A 15,455-nucleotide genomic window follows, 5' to 3' on the forward strand; every position below is an offset into this window, starting at 1 on the left:
GGGTTAATTCGAGAAATCCTATACTAAGAAACATGGCACTGGAAAATACACTGTAATCCTGTACAATCAAATGCTTTGATTTCTGAAAAGTATCTAACACCAGTATTTGAAATCACTTTTGTGCTCACATGTCTCAGATACATTCCACAAGAAAGCATTCTAGAAATTTCTGGAGGGAAAGAACCATGTCTCGCTGACTGAGGTATCTTTTACGTTTCTTAGAATAGTGTTGGGTAAAAGAGGCACTAATGATTCATAATAATGAAATTCTGCTTTTATTTTATTTATGTGCATTTCCTTTTTTAATGGAACCCTGTAGAAAGTTTGCTTCTACACATTTATAAAACTTCAGGAATACCTGATGCATGCATAGCTCCTAGTGGGAGTATTTATCATCTCTGTAGTACTTAGTATTTCTTAAGTATTCAGCTGAACTCCGTAGCTGGCTGCCAATTTACAAATGGAAATGTGATTGTACTAGTTCCTTCAGCTTTGAATGGTGTGTAAAACTACTAACATGTTATTAAGTGCTAATGTCCGCGAATTTCACAGTGAAGTCTTGCTGTTGTGGACATTTATCAAGTTAAGTATCTATTAACATCTCTTAGTATTAGTGGTGTTGGCCTTTTGCAATTTCTTTTGGTTCTAGATCAACATAAGGACTTTGCAACTTTTGTACTGGAGGATTTTTAAGGGGGACAAGATGGTGACAGTGGCTAAGCACACATCATATAGGTCATCCATACGTTTCATTTGTTCATTTGTGCCTTCATTAAGTGTATAGTGGAAAGATGTGCAAATTAACCTGAAATTGAGGTTTACTATATTTCACCTCACCTGGAAGCTACTCTAAGTATTTAATCTGTTGTATTTGCCTAGACTGCCAGACTAGTCTGTCCTTAATGTGACTTTCACGGAAAGGAGAGTGTAAGATCTGATTATAAGCTGCTTGTTGGAAGGTAATAGCATGAAATTATTGTAAGTTTTAAGTGTCAATTTCTAGGTCTTTTAGTTGTATTAGAAGTGTCTAATACATTGTTCTTGGTAACAACTAAATTAATGAAATTCTCCTAAGCAGACTGGAGTTTATACCTTTATATAAATACCCTTCTTTTCCTTTCCTTTACTCTGCTGTTCGTTATGTATTGAGGTCAGATTGTTTCTTTTTTGGCTGTTTGCACTTGATTACAATTACTCTTTTTCGTTGTTTGTTTAAGAGCATGTGGGGGGGGGGGGCAGAGGGAGAGAGAGAGAATCTTTTTAGTTTATTTATTTTGAGAGAGTGAGAGTGAGTGGGGGAGTGGGGGTGGGTGGGGGGGGAGGGGGGAGAGAATCCCAAGCAAGCTCCGCATCGGTAAGTGCAGAGCCCGATGGTGGGGCTCGAACCCACGAACCATGAGATCAAGACCTGAGCCTGAATCGGGAGTCCAGCTCTTAACTGACTCAGTCACCCAGGCACCCAGTTATAATTATTCTTACCAGAGAGTTCCACTTACTGAAATTCTGGTGTTCCCATTTCGAACCTCCGTGATATTAATACTTTGTATCCCTCTTAAAGAACAGAGTAACATTGTATCCCTCTTAAAGAAGAGAGTAAGGTTAGCTTCTACTCTTCTAATGAAAGCTCAAATGTTCAAAAGTGTCTTGGTGAACTTAATAAATTTCACAACACCTCCTACAGTATTTTCTAGAGGACAAGCAAGAATTTCTTTCAGTCAAGAAACATATGAGTACCTACTATGTGCCAGGCATAGTTTAAAATACTGGGCACATTTCAGTTAGAGACAAATTTTGTGAGACTTCCATTCTTCCTGAGCATATGCCATGCATTTGGCATATAGTTGTGAATTTGTCTCTCTTGCTGAAAATTCAGAGGGAAATGTATAAGTCTCAGTGTGGATATGTTTCCTTAACATCAAAGGTATGGTATCTTGAGTATTAGCCCACAATAGTACCCTGAACCATACATAATTATTACTTACAGAGCTTGTTAAAGATGCCTATAGCATTTCAGTTTCAGATACATAGTAGGTGCTTAATAAGTATTGAATCAGACATTGGAGGAACAGGTTTGGGGGAAAAACTTTTTTTTTTTTAAAGATTTTAAGTAATTTCTATGCCCAGTGTGGGGACCTGAACCCACAGCCTGGAGATCAAGAGTCTCATGCTCTACTGACTGAGCCAGCCAGATACCCCTGGAGAAAGAACCTTTAAGGAGGTAATTTACATACATAAATCACCTATTTCAAGTGTACAGTTGATTGGTTTTTAGTGTATGTACAGAGTTGTGCAACCATCACCATAACCTGATTTTAGAATATTTTCATCATCCCCAAAAGAAACTTGAACCCATTAACTAACAATCACTGGCCATATCCTGTCAGCCCTAGACAACCACTGATCCACTTTGTTTCTACTTAGAATGCTCTTTTAAAAATTTGATAAAGCCTTTATAATTGGTATTATGAAAGCTGTAGGTATATTGTCCACTTCTCCACATGCTGTCTTCCAGTAATACTACTACCGATATTAGAGCAGTGGCAGTGAGGACTGACAGAAATCAGATCATTAGTGATCTTTTTTTTCCTTTAAGTTCACTTATTTATTTAGAGTGAGAGAGAGAGAGTGAGCAAGTATGAGTAGGGGAGGGGCAGAGAGAGAGGGAGAGAAAGAATCCCATGCAGGCTCCAGGAATCCCAAGCAGGCTCTGCCAGCCTAGAACCCAGCATGGGGCTTCAACCCATGAACCCATGAGATGATGACCTGAGCCAAAACCAAGAGTCAGATATTCAACCAACTGAGCCACCCAGGCCACCCCCATTTGTGATCTTTGAAATATAATTCTGGGTAGTATGGTGAGAATGATAACTATTTTGCTGGGAATCAAGAAAAAAAATGAGAGTGAGATGGCAGATGGAAACTAGGTTTTCAACAAGTTAACTGGTAAGCAAGAAAAAAGGTGACCTTGTTTCACTGTGTCCCGACCATGCTGGCTACTTCCAGTTTGTTGTGAATACCAAACTTCAGGCACCCTCCTAACTCCCATCCATCTCTTTACCTGGCCATCAGCCATTTTACACTTCAGGGATCAACCATGCTTGTCGGAAAATGCTTGTCAGAAAAGATAGATTGGGTTGCCATAATTGGGGCCCTCTCAGCACTGGGCTGTCCATCAAATGTGTTACTTATTTATTTGCATACACACACTGCTGTAAGCTATGAAAGCAGGAATTACTTGGTTTTGTCTTGTTAGATACCATAAATACTGCTTGTATCAGTAAATGGTATCTTTAGTACTGGGTAATGATATGTACCAAAGCACATTTTTTGGTTTTGTGTTTTTATAATTTTTTGGGTTAAGGAACATTTATGCATCTTTGAAGGCAAAGGGCAGGGAACAAGGAGACTGAGAAATATGAAAATTTTATAGCATTAATTCAAGGATCTTGGGGACGATATTGTCTGCAAGGGATTAGTAGTAGCAGTTAGGAGGGTTAGGATGGAGAACAAAAGCGTCTTAGTTGACAGTAGTATTGCTGAGCACAACATACATTTGATGCCCAACTTTTCAGATCTTACTCTGCGGTGTCTTTACCTTAAAAATTGGGTTTTGAGGAAGAGGGGAATAAGTGAAACAAGTGATGGGAATTAAAGAGTACACTTACGATGAGCATTGACAGTGTATAGAATTGTTGAATCACTGTATTGTACACCTGAACCAACTAAAACACTGCATGTTAACTATACGAGAATTAAAATAAAAAACCTAATAAAATTTAAAAGAACCCAAGATGGTCTTGAAACAGGGATTCTTAATCTGGTACAGATATTCCTCATTCTACCCTCTCAAGTGGTAGCTAGGGGAAACAATGACATCTTTATTCTCATGAACTTCTAACCGAATCTAGTAAGATGGTCCCAGACTTCAGACCGTTTGACTGACTTACGATTTTTAGACTTTACGGTAGTGTGAGAGTGATACGCATTCAGTAGAAACCATACTTTGAATTTTTGAGTTTTGATCTTTCCCCAGGCTCGCAGTATGTGGTATGACTCTCTCGGGAGGTTGCTGGGCAGCAGCAATGAGGTAGCTCCAAGTCAGCTAGGTGCTCGTGAGGATAAACACCTGGTACATTTACAACTGTTTATACTCATGCAACCGTTCTGTTTCCCCTTTCCATACGTTACTTAACAAATTACATGAGCTGTTGAATACTTTATTGTAAAATAGGTTTTGTGTTAGAGGATTTTGCCCAGCTCTAGGCTAAACTTAAGCATTCTAAGTACGTTTAAGGTAGGCTAGGCTAAGTTATGGTATTCGGTATATTATGTGTATTAGGTGTATTTTTGACGTAGGATATTTTCAACTTGTGATGGGTTTATCAGGACATAACCCCATGGTAAATTGGGGAAGATCTGTTTCTATTATAAACGTAGGCAAGAAATCTCCACTATCTTTAGCAGTGCCTTACGGCTTTATCACCATATTTCCATAACACATTATTGTTGCAGATATCTCAGAATATTGTTTACAGTCATTGCTGCTTCAGAATTATAGTATTAATTAGATTTGCCCGTATATCATTATTTAATGCATTAATAAAGATACATTACTGTGTCAAATTTAAGTACTTTCATTGTAGTGAAATTTCTCCGTAATTTTCCTTTTTAATGCTGTGTATTTTCTGCATTTAAAATATTCTGAGGAGTCCATAGACTGTCAGACTAGCAAAGGTGGGAGCTCCGCAGCACCAAAAAGTTTTAAAAATTTTGGTATAGAACGAGTTGTTCCACCTCCATTCTCCAACTTGTTTGGACAAGTTCTTTGTCATTGTGGCTAAATAACATTTAATGCAAGTTTGGTCATTCATTTGGTAGATTTCCAGTATTTCCTTTTTTCCCCCCCAATATTTATTTTCTTTTCCCTTTTTAGCCTTATTTAATTCCCAGTTAGTTCCATGTTTATTAATGCCCTCCCCAGGCTTGTGAGACTGTAAAGGTGGGAAAATCAGCCAGTTAAAAAAGGTTGAACAGTTCTAAGAAAGAATTGAAAGATTGAATTAATATCTAAAATTTCTTGAGATCATGATATTATCAGTTACTACTTTGATTGCCATCCCTACAACTAAAACTTTAGTTACTTCACGTCTAAGTAAGTTGCCAGTATGGAGAAATCCATCTAATCTGTGTGTGTTTGTAGTTCTGTGTATTCCGAGTGTTTTCTTTATTAAACCTGATTTATCAGTTTTCTACAGTAGCCAAATGGTATTGAGTGTCTTTTCTCTAGTGAAAATGCCCTGGATCTCAAACCATTTTAGAGGTATTTCTGCAAGTTATAAATCCAAAGGATTATGGATAAAAATTACGTGTTGCTAGCCTTTTAAAATCTGGATTGCATTTTAAATGGGAAATTGCAAGAGAAGGAATAGATGGATGCTCTTACATTTTTGGTGGCAGGTCATTAAATTCTAGGTGTCTTGTATTAAAAATAAAGGCTACAAATCTACAGAGCATTTATGGCCAGGGAAGCTTAAGGAGAATGAGAATTATACAGCAATCTTGTTTATTGAGAATTAATAGAAAACCAAGAGGTAACCCATATTTAGTTCTGTGTCTAGTTCTGTTTCAGAAAGGGCTGAAGAGTTACCATGAATGAGAATGTAGTCGAACCTGTCTTGCATTATTGGTTCTGTTTTCGTGATGAATGCCATTAATAAGATGGAGCTTAATAAGTACTGACAGTTTTAGGTTAGAAGTTACAGCATCTGACTCAAGTTCACAGATGCCTGCAGCTTCCAGAAGTAATCAAATGAACACACTACCAGAAGGATTTGAGACTCTTGTATTTAAATGGAGAATAGCGGGGTTGTATTGTTGTTGAGAGTGCCCCTCTGTTAGAGTCTGGTAATTTAGGGTTGTGGGGAGGGAAATCAGAAAGATTGTACTAGACCAGATCCATCCATCCATCCATCCATCCATCCTACCTTCCTTCCTTCCTTCCTTCCTTTTCTTTCTTTCTTTCTTTTTCTTTCTTTCTTTCTTTCTCTTTCTTTCTTTCTTTCTTAACTTTTTTAATGTTTGTTCATTTTCGAGAGAGAGAGTATGAGCAGGGAAGGGGCAGAGAGAGAGGGAAACACAGAATCTGATGCAGGCACCAGGGTATGAGCTGACGGCACAGAACCCGATGTGGGGCTGGAACCCATGAACCGTGAAGTATGACCTGAGCCAAAGTTGGATGCTTAACCAACTGAGCAAGCACCCAGGTATACCATCCGTAGATTAGATCTTACTTTCTACCCTCACAAAAAGGAACATAAAGATTGGATGATGGTAAGTTGGCAAGAAAATAAGTTTGATAAACCATGTCTTGAGACTGGAGATGCTATCTTACAGCACTGATTCGACACTCCTGCTTTTTAGTGTTCAGTAAAGACTTTGAGACCTTGAGATTATTGACCTGAAGATGGGAAGGTAAAAGGCACAGGAAGAGACCTGTACCAGTTAAGAATATCACCTTTAAATACCTATTTATATATATACATATATATATATATATATATATATATGTATATATATATATATATTTTTTTTTTAAGTTTATTTATTTTGAGAGAGAGAGGGAGAGAGAGCGAGAGCTGGAGAGAGGGGGAGAGAGATGCAGGTTTCAACATTCTTAGTGTGGAGCCGGACGTGGGGCTTGAACTCCTGAACCGTGAGATCATGACCTGGGTCGAAACCAAGAGTCGGAAACTTAACTGAGCCACACCAGGGCCCCTATTTATTTGGGGGGTGGGGAGAGAGAACGTGTGCGCAAGAGACCCGCCTCCAAGTGGGGGAAGAAGAGGGGCGAAGAAAGCCTGAGAGCGAGAATTCCAAGCAGGCTCCACGCTCAGCTGAAATGGGGCTAGAACTCCCAAACTGAGTTCATGACCTGAGCTGGAATCAAGAGTTGGACGCTTAACTGACTGAGCCACCCAGGCGCCCTGAATGTAACTTTTAAACTTTTGTAATTACTTGGTTAATTTGAATCAAAGATGAGTAGAGTCTTCCTGATGATTTTATACTTGCGGTACAGAGTGTTTTTGTATTCCTTGTTTTGTTTTCCTCATCTGCCACATCAAGCACTCCTTAGCCTGTTAGAGCCTGTAATATGGCTTTTCATTCTTTAGTTCAGCAAATGTTACTGAGCATTCCCTGCGGGCAAGGCATTGTGCCGGATACTGGGAATGTAGAGTTCTGAACAGGACAAATACAGTGGCTGCCCATGTATTAGTCTGGATTCTCCAGAAAAGAGAACTACTGGATTATATATAGATATACAGAAATATTTATTATGAGGCATTGGCTCACACCTGTGGAAGCAAAGAAGTACCATAGTTTGCGGTGTGCAAGCTGGGAGGCCCAGGAAAACCAGCAGTGTAGTTTGGTCCCAAGCCTAAAGGCCCAAGAACCAGAGGCATGGACATCCAAGGGTAGAAGAAGTCCCAGCTCTGACAGTGAATTTTCCCTTCCTCTGCCTTAGTTTTATTCCCTTTTTTATTCAAGCCTTCCACTTTAGGAAAGGTGATCTCTACTTATTCTATTATTCAAATGCTAATCTTGATTCAGATGCTAATCTCTGGAGACACCCTCACAGACACCCCAAAATAATGTTTTACCAGCTATCCCAGCATCCCTTAGTCCAGTCAGTTTGATGCATAAGATTAACCATCACACCAATCAAACTAATAGTCTAAAGGGGAAGACCTACATGAAACAAGTTTTCTGTTATTAACTGTCCTAGGCGTAGAGATAGAACGTATTTGGTTGCTTTAAGCTGAACTGAATACTTATGATGGTTATACTGATTTATAGTTCTTGGAAGTCCTTAGGTATTGTAGCAATACCTATTTCATGGGGCGCCTGGGTGGCTCAGTTGGTTAAAGCGTCAGACTCTTGACTTTGGCTCAGGTAATGATCTCATGGTTCGAGTGGGTTTGAGCCCCATGTCAGGTTCCATGCTGACAGTGCAGAGCCTGCTTAGGATTGTCTTTCTCTCTCCCTCTCTCCCTCTCTCCCTCTCTCCCTCTCTCCCTCTCCCTCTCCCTCTCTCTCTCTCTCTCTCTCTAAATAAACTTAAAAAAAAATGTTCGTCATTTTATTTTCTAAGGGTTTTTTTATTTTCATAAAGAGATTTCTCAGAGAAAAGAAAACCCTAGCTTCAACTCTCCAACTATAACACTTCTAACTGGTCGCCATGTCCTTGTCTCTCTTCTTGCCCATGCCTAGGATGCCCTTTTTCTACCTTCCCTATCAAAATATTATCCCTTTGTCAGGATCTAACTGGTAACAGACTGTTTCACAAGGTTTCTTTGGAAGGATTTAATTCTTATTGATCTTTTGGTTTTCTGAATTATTTAGGCATTTTTTTTTTTTTTGTCAGCCTCAGTGACTTGTGCATGTATTTTCTTACATTTCTGCTTTTTATTGTCTTAATTTTTTAACTAGGTTTAGTTTAGATATTGGTTTTGGAGGAAGGGACATGAGAGCAAAGAGGTGGACTTTGCCTTCTCTAAGCATCTTCTTCAGACCTTAAGGTAGATTTTTTTTGTGCTCTAAATGGTTATATAAATTTCAAACTCCTTCAGTCTACTTCATTGATTGTTCAGGCAACACTGAGTCTGAAGGCATTGATTTGAAACAAATGGAAAATGAGACTCCTGCACTTTTTTTTTTTTTAACTTTTCATCTATTATATTGCTTGTTTTTTTTTTTTTCTTCATGTTTTGAAACTTAGTAAGAATAAGGTCCAAATCAAATCAGTTCTTTTTTTTAATCTAATAGGTATTTGAGTACCTACGTTGTTTTGTGTACATCACTTTATCATAGTGTACTTACTAGCAACATATATTATATTCACATAAAAAAGGCACCAGGATATTGTATTGTCGAAGGGTTTGATTGTGGATATAAGTAGTATCCCAGTAGCTATGGGAATTCTGTGAAATAGGAGACCAGTGTGGAACAGACTACTTAAGGAAGACTTCTTTGGTATCTGGGTATTAAGATTTTGAAATTGAAAGTAGAGAGTTAGAAGCTAGTTTAGAATAGAAGTGGAGGGGCGCCTGGGTGGCTCAGTCAGTTAAGTGTCCCGACTTCCATTCAGGTCATGATCTCATGGTTCGGTTCGGTTCGTGAGTTTGAGCTCAGCATCAAGCTATGTGCTGACAGCGTGGAGCCTGCTTGGATTCTTTGTCTCCCTCTCTCTGCCCCTCCTCCCCCCCAACCTCTCTTTCTTTCAAAAATAAACATTAAAAAAAGATAGAAGTGGGAAATATGGAGGTGACGGTAGAAACTGAGTAAGTAGCCTTTAGATAAGTAGTAGACTGTTCCTGGCTCCTAATCTGTGTGGTATCAGTTTTTATTGGAGTTAACAAATTATTCCAGTGTAGTTGTAAAATAACTTGTTCTTAAAAAATTTTCTTTTATACTGGCCAATTTTCTTTTCAAGCAGAATTAATAATCTAGAGAAGTTTAAAATTTAAATGGTAGTGCTTATTTTTAGGAAGGTACCCTTACCAGAAATACAGGCATATAGGAACTTGAAATCATTTATTATAGTGATTCCTAGCCCTTGGAATCTCTAAAATTAAAAGTAGATATTCCTGGAGTTTTTGGAGACAAATTGTATATTTATCCACAGTAATAAAGCATTGGATAATTAAAACGGCTCCAATTAAAAGCAAATGTCATCTTTGTTGTAATACTGGTTATTTTCTGTAATTAAGCAAAAATGTGACTACTTTTTAAAAAAAAAGAGCAAGTAATTATTGATTAAATACAACATGGTAGTAAATGGGACAGGAGTTCTAAAATAAAAGAGATCTTTGCTTTGTAAGACCAGTATAGTTTCCTTCATTTCTTCAAATAGGAAGTAGTATCAGATGAGGTTAAGGAATTTGCCAAAGGTCATAGGAATCAGTGGCAGATAGGTATAGAATTCAAATGGTTAAGGTTACCTGCAAATTCTTTTTTTCCCCAAAGTTTTTATTAAATCTCAGTTAACATATAGTATAATACTGGTTTCAGGAGTAGAATTTAATGATTCATCACTTACATGTAATACCCAGTGCTCATTACAAGTGACCTCCGTTAATACCCATCATCCGTTTATCCCATCCAACCTCAGTTATCTGTAGTTAAGGGTTTCTTTTTTAAAAAAAAAAATTTTTTTTTTTAACATTTATTTTATTTTTGAGACAGAGAGAGACAGAGCATGAACGGGGAAGGGTCAGAGAGAGAGGGAGACACAGAATCGGAAGCAGGCTCCAGGCTCTGAGCTGTCAGCACAGAGCCCGACACGGGGCTCGAACTCTTGGACCGTGAGATCATGACCTGAGCTGAAGTCAGCCGCTCAACCGACTGAGCCACCCAGGCGCCCCATGTAGTTAAGGGTTTCTTATGGCTTGTCTTCTCCTCTCCCCTCTTTGCCCCCTTCCCCCATGTTCATCTGTTTTATTTCTTAAATTCTGCATATGAATGAAATCATACTTGTCTTTCTCTGACTCATTTGCTTATTAGCACAGTACACTCTTAACTCCGTCCACATCATTGCAAATGGCAAGCTTTCATTATTTTTGATGGCTGAGTAATATTCCATTGTGTGTGAGAGACAGTGCGCATGTGTGTATATGTATACACACATACATCTTCTTTATCAGTCAGTGGACATTTGGGCTCTTTCCATAATTTGGCTATTGTTGATAATGGTGCTGTAAACATTGGGGTGCAGGTGTTTCCCCCATGAATCAGTATTTTTGTGTCCTTTGGGTAAATACCTAGTTGTGCAATTGTTGGGTCATAGGGCAGTTCTATTTTTAACTTTTTGAGGAACCTAACTAGAAAAGTAAAGCCATCTTTTTTTTTTTTTTTTTTTTAATGTTTACTTAATTTTGAGAGAGAGATAGCATGCACATGAAGGGGAGGGGCAGAGAGAGAGAGAGAGAGAAGGAGGGAGAGAAACCCAAGCAGGCTCTGCACTGCAGCCCCAATGTGGGGCTCTAACCATGAACTGCAAGATCGTGACCTGAGCCATAATCAGTCACCCGGGCATCCGGAGAAGTAAAAACTATCCTATTATTAGGGCTTAAGAATTTTGAAAATTTAGTGATATTAAATGATAATCAGCTTTTCATAAAGCCCTCTCTTTTCCCCTTTTGTTAGGTGGTATGGTCAGGAAAAAGACTACAATGTGCTAGTCATGGATCTTCTCGGACCCAGCCTCGAAGACCTCTTCAATTTCTGTTCAAGAAGGTTCACAATGAAAACTGTACTTATGTTAGCTGACCAGGTATGTGAAATTTAGATGAAAATAAAAATTGAGAATACTACTATTTAACTGTAATGTAAATTTTCATAAACCAGAGTGTGTATAATCCTGTGTGTCAATCTTATGTTCTATATGTATGTATATGTATGTATATGTGTATGTATATATGTATGTATATGTGTATGTATATATGTATGTATATATATGTATATATATGTGTATATATATATAAAACCGTAGGTTGTGCTCACTCAAGTATACTTTTCTCTAACACAACTTAAAGATGTTTTCCTGTGGTCATAGGATAGAAATGGATTATATTCGTTTGTTATTCACCTGTAGAAAAGTACTTTTCAAGCTGTTACATCAGATGCAGTCTGTTTCAGTGTAGATTATAGCAGGTTTCTTTATAAGATTTTTGAAAGGGCTCAGTATATATGGAGAGAAATATAAATATGTAGAAGTTTTGGATAAGTGAATTGGATGTTGTACATTGTGTGTGGGGCCCTTAGGAAAGCTACATATATATTTTTTTAATTTTTAATACTTTTTTTTAATGTTTATTTTTGAGAGTGAGTATGAGCGGGGGAGGGACACAGAGAAGGGGGAACAGGATCCGAAACAGGCTCTGCTGACAAGGGCTCGAGTTCACAAACCTGTGAGATCATGACCTAAGCCGAAGTTGGACACTTAACCGACTGAGCCACCCAGGCGCCCCCTGAAAGCTATAGTTTTGAGGAAAACAGTACTGAAATAATTAAAGGAAGAATTTTTTTTAATTTTTTTTTTTTTTTTTTAACATTTATTTATTTTTGAGACAGAGAGAGACAGAGCATGAACGGGGAAGGGGCAGAGAGAGAGGGAGACACAGAATCCGAAGCAGGCTCCAGGCTCTGAGCTGTCAGCCCAGGGCCCGACGCGGGGCTCGAACTCACAGACCGTAAGATCGTGACCTGAGCTGAAGTCGGACGCTCAACCGACTGAGCCACCCAGGCGCCCCTAAGGAAGAATTTTTGACCAAGTAAATGTTTCTTGAGATAATGAATTCTCACCAATTGCTAGTATTTAAGCAAAACCAGGGAAATTTTGAAAATGTCATGAATTAAATTCATGCACTGGCTGAAGATTAAATTGTTTTAAAGCCAGGGTGCCTGGGTAGCTCAGTAGGTTAAGCGTCCGACTTCAGCTCAGGTCATGAATGATCTCATGGTCTGGGAGTTTGAGCCACCAAACGGGCTCTCTGCTGTCAGCACAGAGCCCGCTTTGGATCCTTTGTCTCCCTCTCTGTTTGCCCCTCCACTCTGGTTCTCTCTTCTCTCAAAATACATAAACTTTGTTAAAAAAAATATATATATATATATAATATATATATACACATACACATATATATTATATATATTACATATTGTATATATATATATGTGTGTAATATATATAAAGCCAGAACTTCTATTTTTTTGTCTTAACAAAATAAGAAAAATGATTTTAAAGAGTTTTAAGATTGGGGAATGATATTAGGAACAAGCCTTCAGGTAGTGGATAGTATGGTTAAAGATGATAGGTAAATGTCAAGGAATTTGTAATTTTAAGTATTTTTTTTAAGTTTATCTTTTTGAGAGAGAGAGCGCATGTACACATGTAAGTAGAGGAGGGGTGGGGGTGGGGCGGGGAGAGGGAGAGAATCCGAAAGCAGGCTTCAGGCTGTCGGGAAAGCCCGACATGGGGCTCAGTCTCAACGGAACCGTAAGATCATGGTCTGAGCTGAAATCAAGAGTTGGACGCTCAACCGACTGAGCCACGCAAGCGCCCCAAGGAATTTATGATTCTAAATTTTGGTCAAGAAACAAGGGCAGGAAAATGATGGAAATGTTTCAAGTTAAACTTAGTGCTGTGGAAGAGAATATTTTTAAAATTTAGATTGGATGTCAAAGTAAAATGAGATGGTAAGAGTATAAAACCAAAGGATTAGAAAATAGTGTTCAGTCTCTGTAATCAGCATCGACATTTCCAGTAAGGTTAACATAAAACTGAGGGGCTCAACCAATATTAGCAAATTACATTGTTTTATTTGTGGTACGATAAGAATTCAAACATTGAAAGGTAAAAATCCTTCTATGTTTTAAGTAACATGAGTGAATCCTAGTAAAAGAGTTTATATGCTGTAGGTTCAGTAACACAGAGGTATTCATACAGAGAACATTTATTCGGGGCTGCTGCTTTACTTAGCACTGGAGGGTGCAAAGAAGAATAAGAACTCTAGTCCCTTTCTTCTAGGAGTGTAGAAGTTAGAGAAACAAAAAATACGATGTTCAAGATTTCTGTGATAGAAGTCTATATTGGGTACACTGTTAACATAGAAAAAAAGTAATTCAAGGAAGGGTGTTGCAAGAAAGCAATGGTTTAAGGAGGTAACTGCTAAGTCTTGCTGTGTATATGATCCATTAATAACACTTGAAGGTAAGTAGTTGGTGCCATTTATTATCTTTGCCGAACCTTTTCCCAACAAGTTCATAATCCTGATTTAATGATGGGTATCACTTAGTTAGGACAAATAAGTACATTAAGTGGGCTGAATGTTTTGTTTTAGTTCCGTTAATAAAGTACAAGTTGCTGCTATAACTAAAAGTACTGTTGGGACATTGTATACAGCTCCTTCCTTGAGTATAAATAGTTTAAGCTAGAGATTACAAATTTGGCTTCAAGAGACACTTGTCAAGGTTCACAATCTGTATGGTAATAAAAGCTCTAGGGAAAATGGGGACAAATAAAAAATAGAATCCTGACACATACTACTGAGAAGAGCAAGAACATATGGGTAGAAAGGTAATAGTCTTTGGATATTGAAAACATTTTCAGATGCTTCTAAGTATCTTATAGGCACTTAGACATATTTGATAATTTGAAAATTAAAACACAGAAGGGATTAAAAGTGATGCCATAAAGTTACAAGACAGTTTTTTAAAATTAAAATTTATTTACATAACAAACGTAAATAAAAAGATTGTTATGTGCAAAGAATTCTTAAAATCGACAAGACTAGGACAAGCCAAAAAAATAATGGACAGAGTATAGATTGATAGTTCATAAAATAGTAAATGAGAAGACTTTTAAACCAAGTGTTAGGGAAGTAGAAGTGAGGTCAATACCTGCCATTGACAGAATTTAGAAAGAATTAAAGTTTGCCAGTGGGAAGAAGAATATTCTTAAGTACTGCTGGGAAATGAATTGTTAGAGCCTGTGTTGAAAGACATTCTGATGCCACCTATCAAAATGATAGCTGCTTCAACCTACTCTCCCTACAATTAATTGTATGGGGTTTATAGTCCATAGGAATAAAAGCACCAGTAGATAAGAATTGATTGATTGGTTTAAATTCAATTGGTTTAATCAATTGGTTTGAGAGAGAGAATGAGCAGAGGAGGGGCAGGGAGAGACAGGGACAGAGGATCCAAAGCAGGCTCTGCATGCTGACAGCAGTGACCCCGATACAGGGCTCCTACTCAAAAACCATGAGATCATGACCTGAGCCGAAGTCGGTTGCTTAACTGATGGAGGCACCCAGATGCCCAGATAAGGATATATTTGAATGTATTAATAGCATTATTGTTTACAGTGGGAAGATACTGGGAACAATGGAAATAATTTAAGTTGGGATGATCGGGGAGAACCTAATACCAAACACCTATACCATTCAACTTGGCAGAATGTCCAAGCAATTAAGAAGAGGTTGTTGGAATGACAGGCTTCCTATTCAGTTTTTGAATGTGATTTGAATGTCATTACTGAAGTGTGGAGAAAAAACATGGGAGAGTTCAAAAAGCATCTAAGAAGTAAAACCCAGCATGTATATGTCCCCATGTGTTATGTTTATGTCGTATATGCTACTGACTTCCGAGAATGTTTGGGTTGTTCAGTTAAAAACAAGCCAACAAGAATAAAATGAATAGGATGCTTCCATTCCAATTTAAAACAGTAGCAACTTCTATCTTTCAGTTGGTCAACACCTTCTGTTCCCAATTATATGTGTGTCTTGAGTTCGTGAATGTATGTATGTAAGAGCACGGAAATGGATAATGCCAGGCTATTCGAACACAGGTTACCTCAGGTGGCATAGAATTGGGGTAGAAAGTTGATGATTTAGCTTTTC

The 15,455-nt window shown here is 38.0% G+C and overlaps 1 protein-coding gene across 4 annotated transcripts in view; it reads left to right on the top strand.

The window, feature by feature from the left end:
• The window catches only part of CSNK1A1 (casein kinase 1 alpha 1), a 46,019-nt gene that overhangs the window by 8,339 nt on the left and 22,225 nt on the right, over positions 1-15,455 (top strand). For all 4 annotated transcript variants that reach the window (XM_049648048.1, XM_049648050.1, XM_049648049.1 and 1 more), the window contains exon 3: positions 11,203-11,329. In XM_049648048.1, the coding sequence (XP_049504005.1) occupies positions 11,203-11,329 (127 nt within the window). The remainder of the gene's footprint in view (positions 1-11,202; positions 11,330-15,455) is intronic.

Source organism: Panthera uncia (genome assembly GCF_023721935.1).
Source record: "Panthera uncia isolate 11264 chromosome A1 unlocalized genomic scaffold, Puncia_PCG_1.0 HiC_scaffold_17, whole genome shotgun sequence".
In the NCBI taxonomy this organism is placed as follows: Eukaryota; Metazoa; Chordata; class Mammalia; order Carnivora; family Felidae; genus Panthera; species Panthera uncia.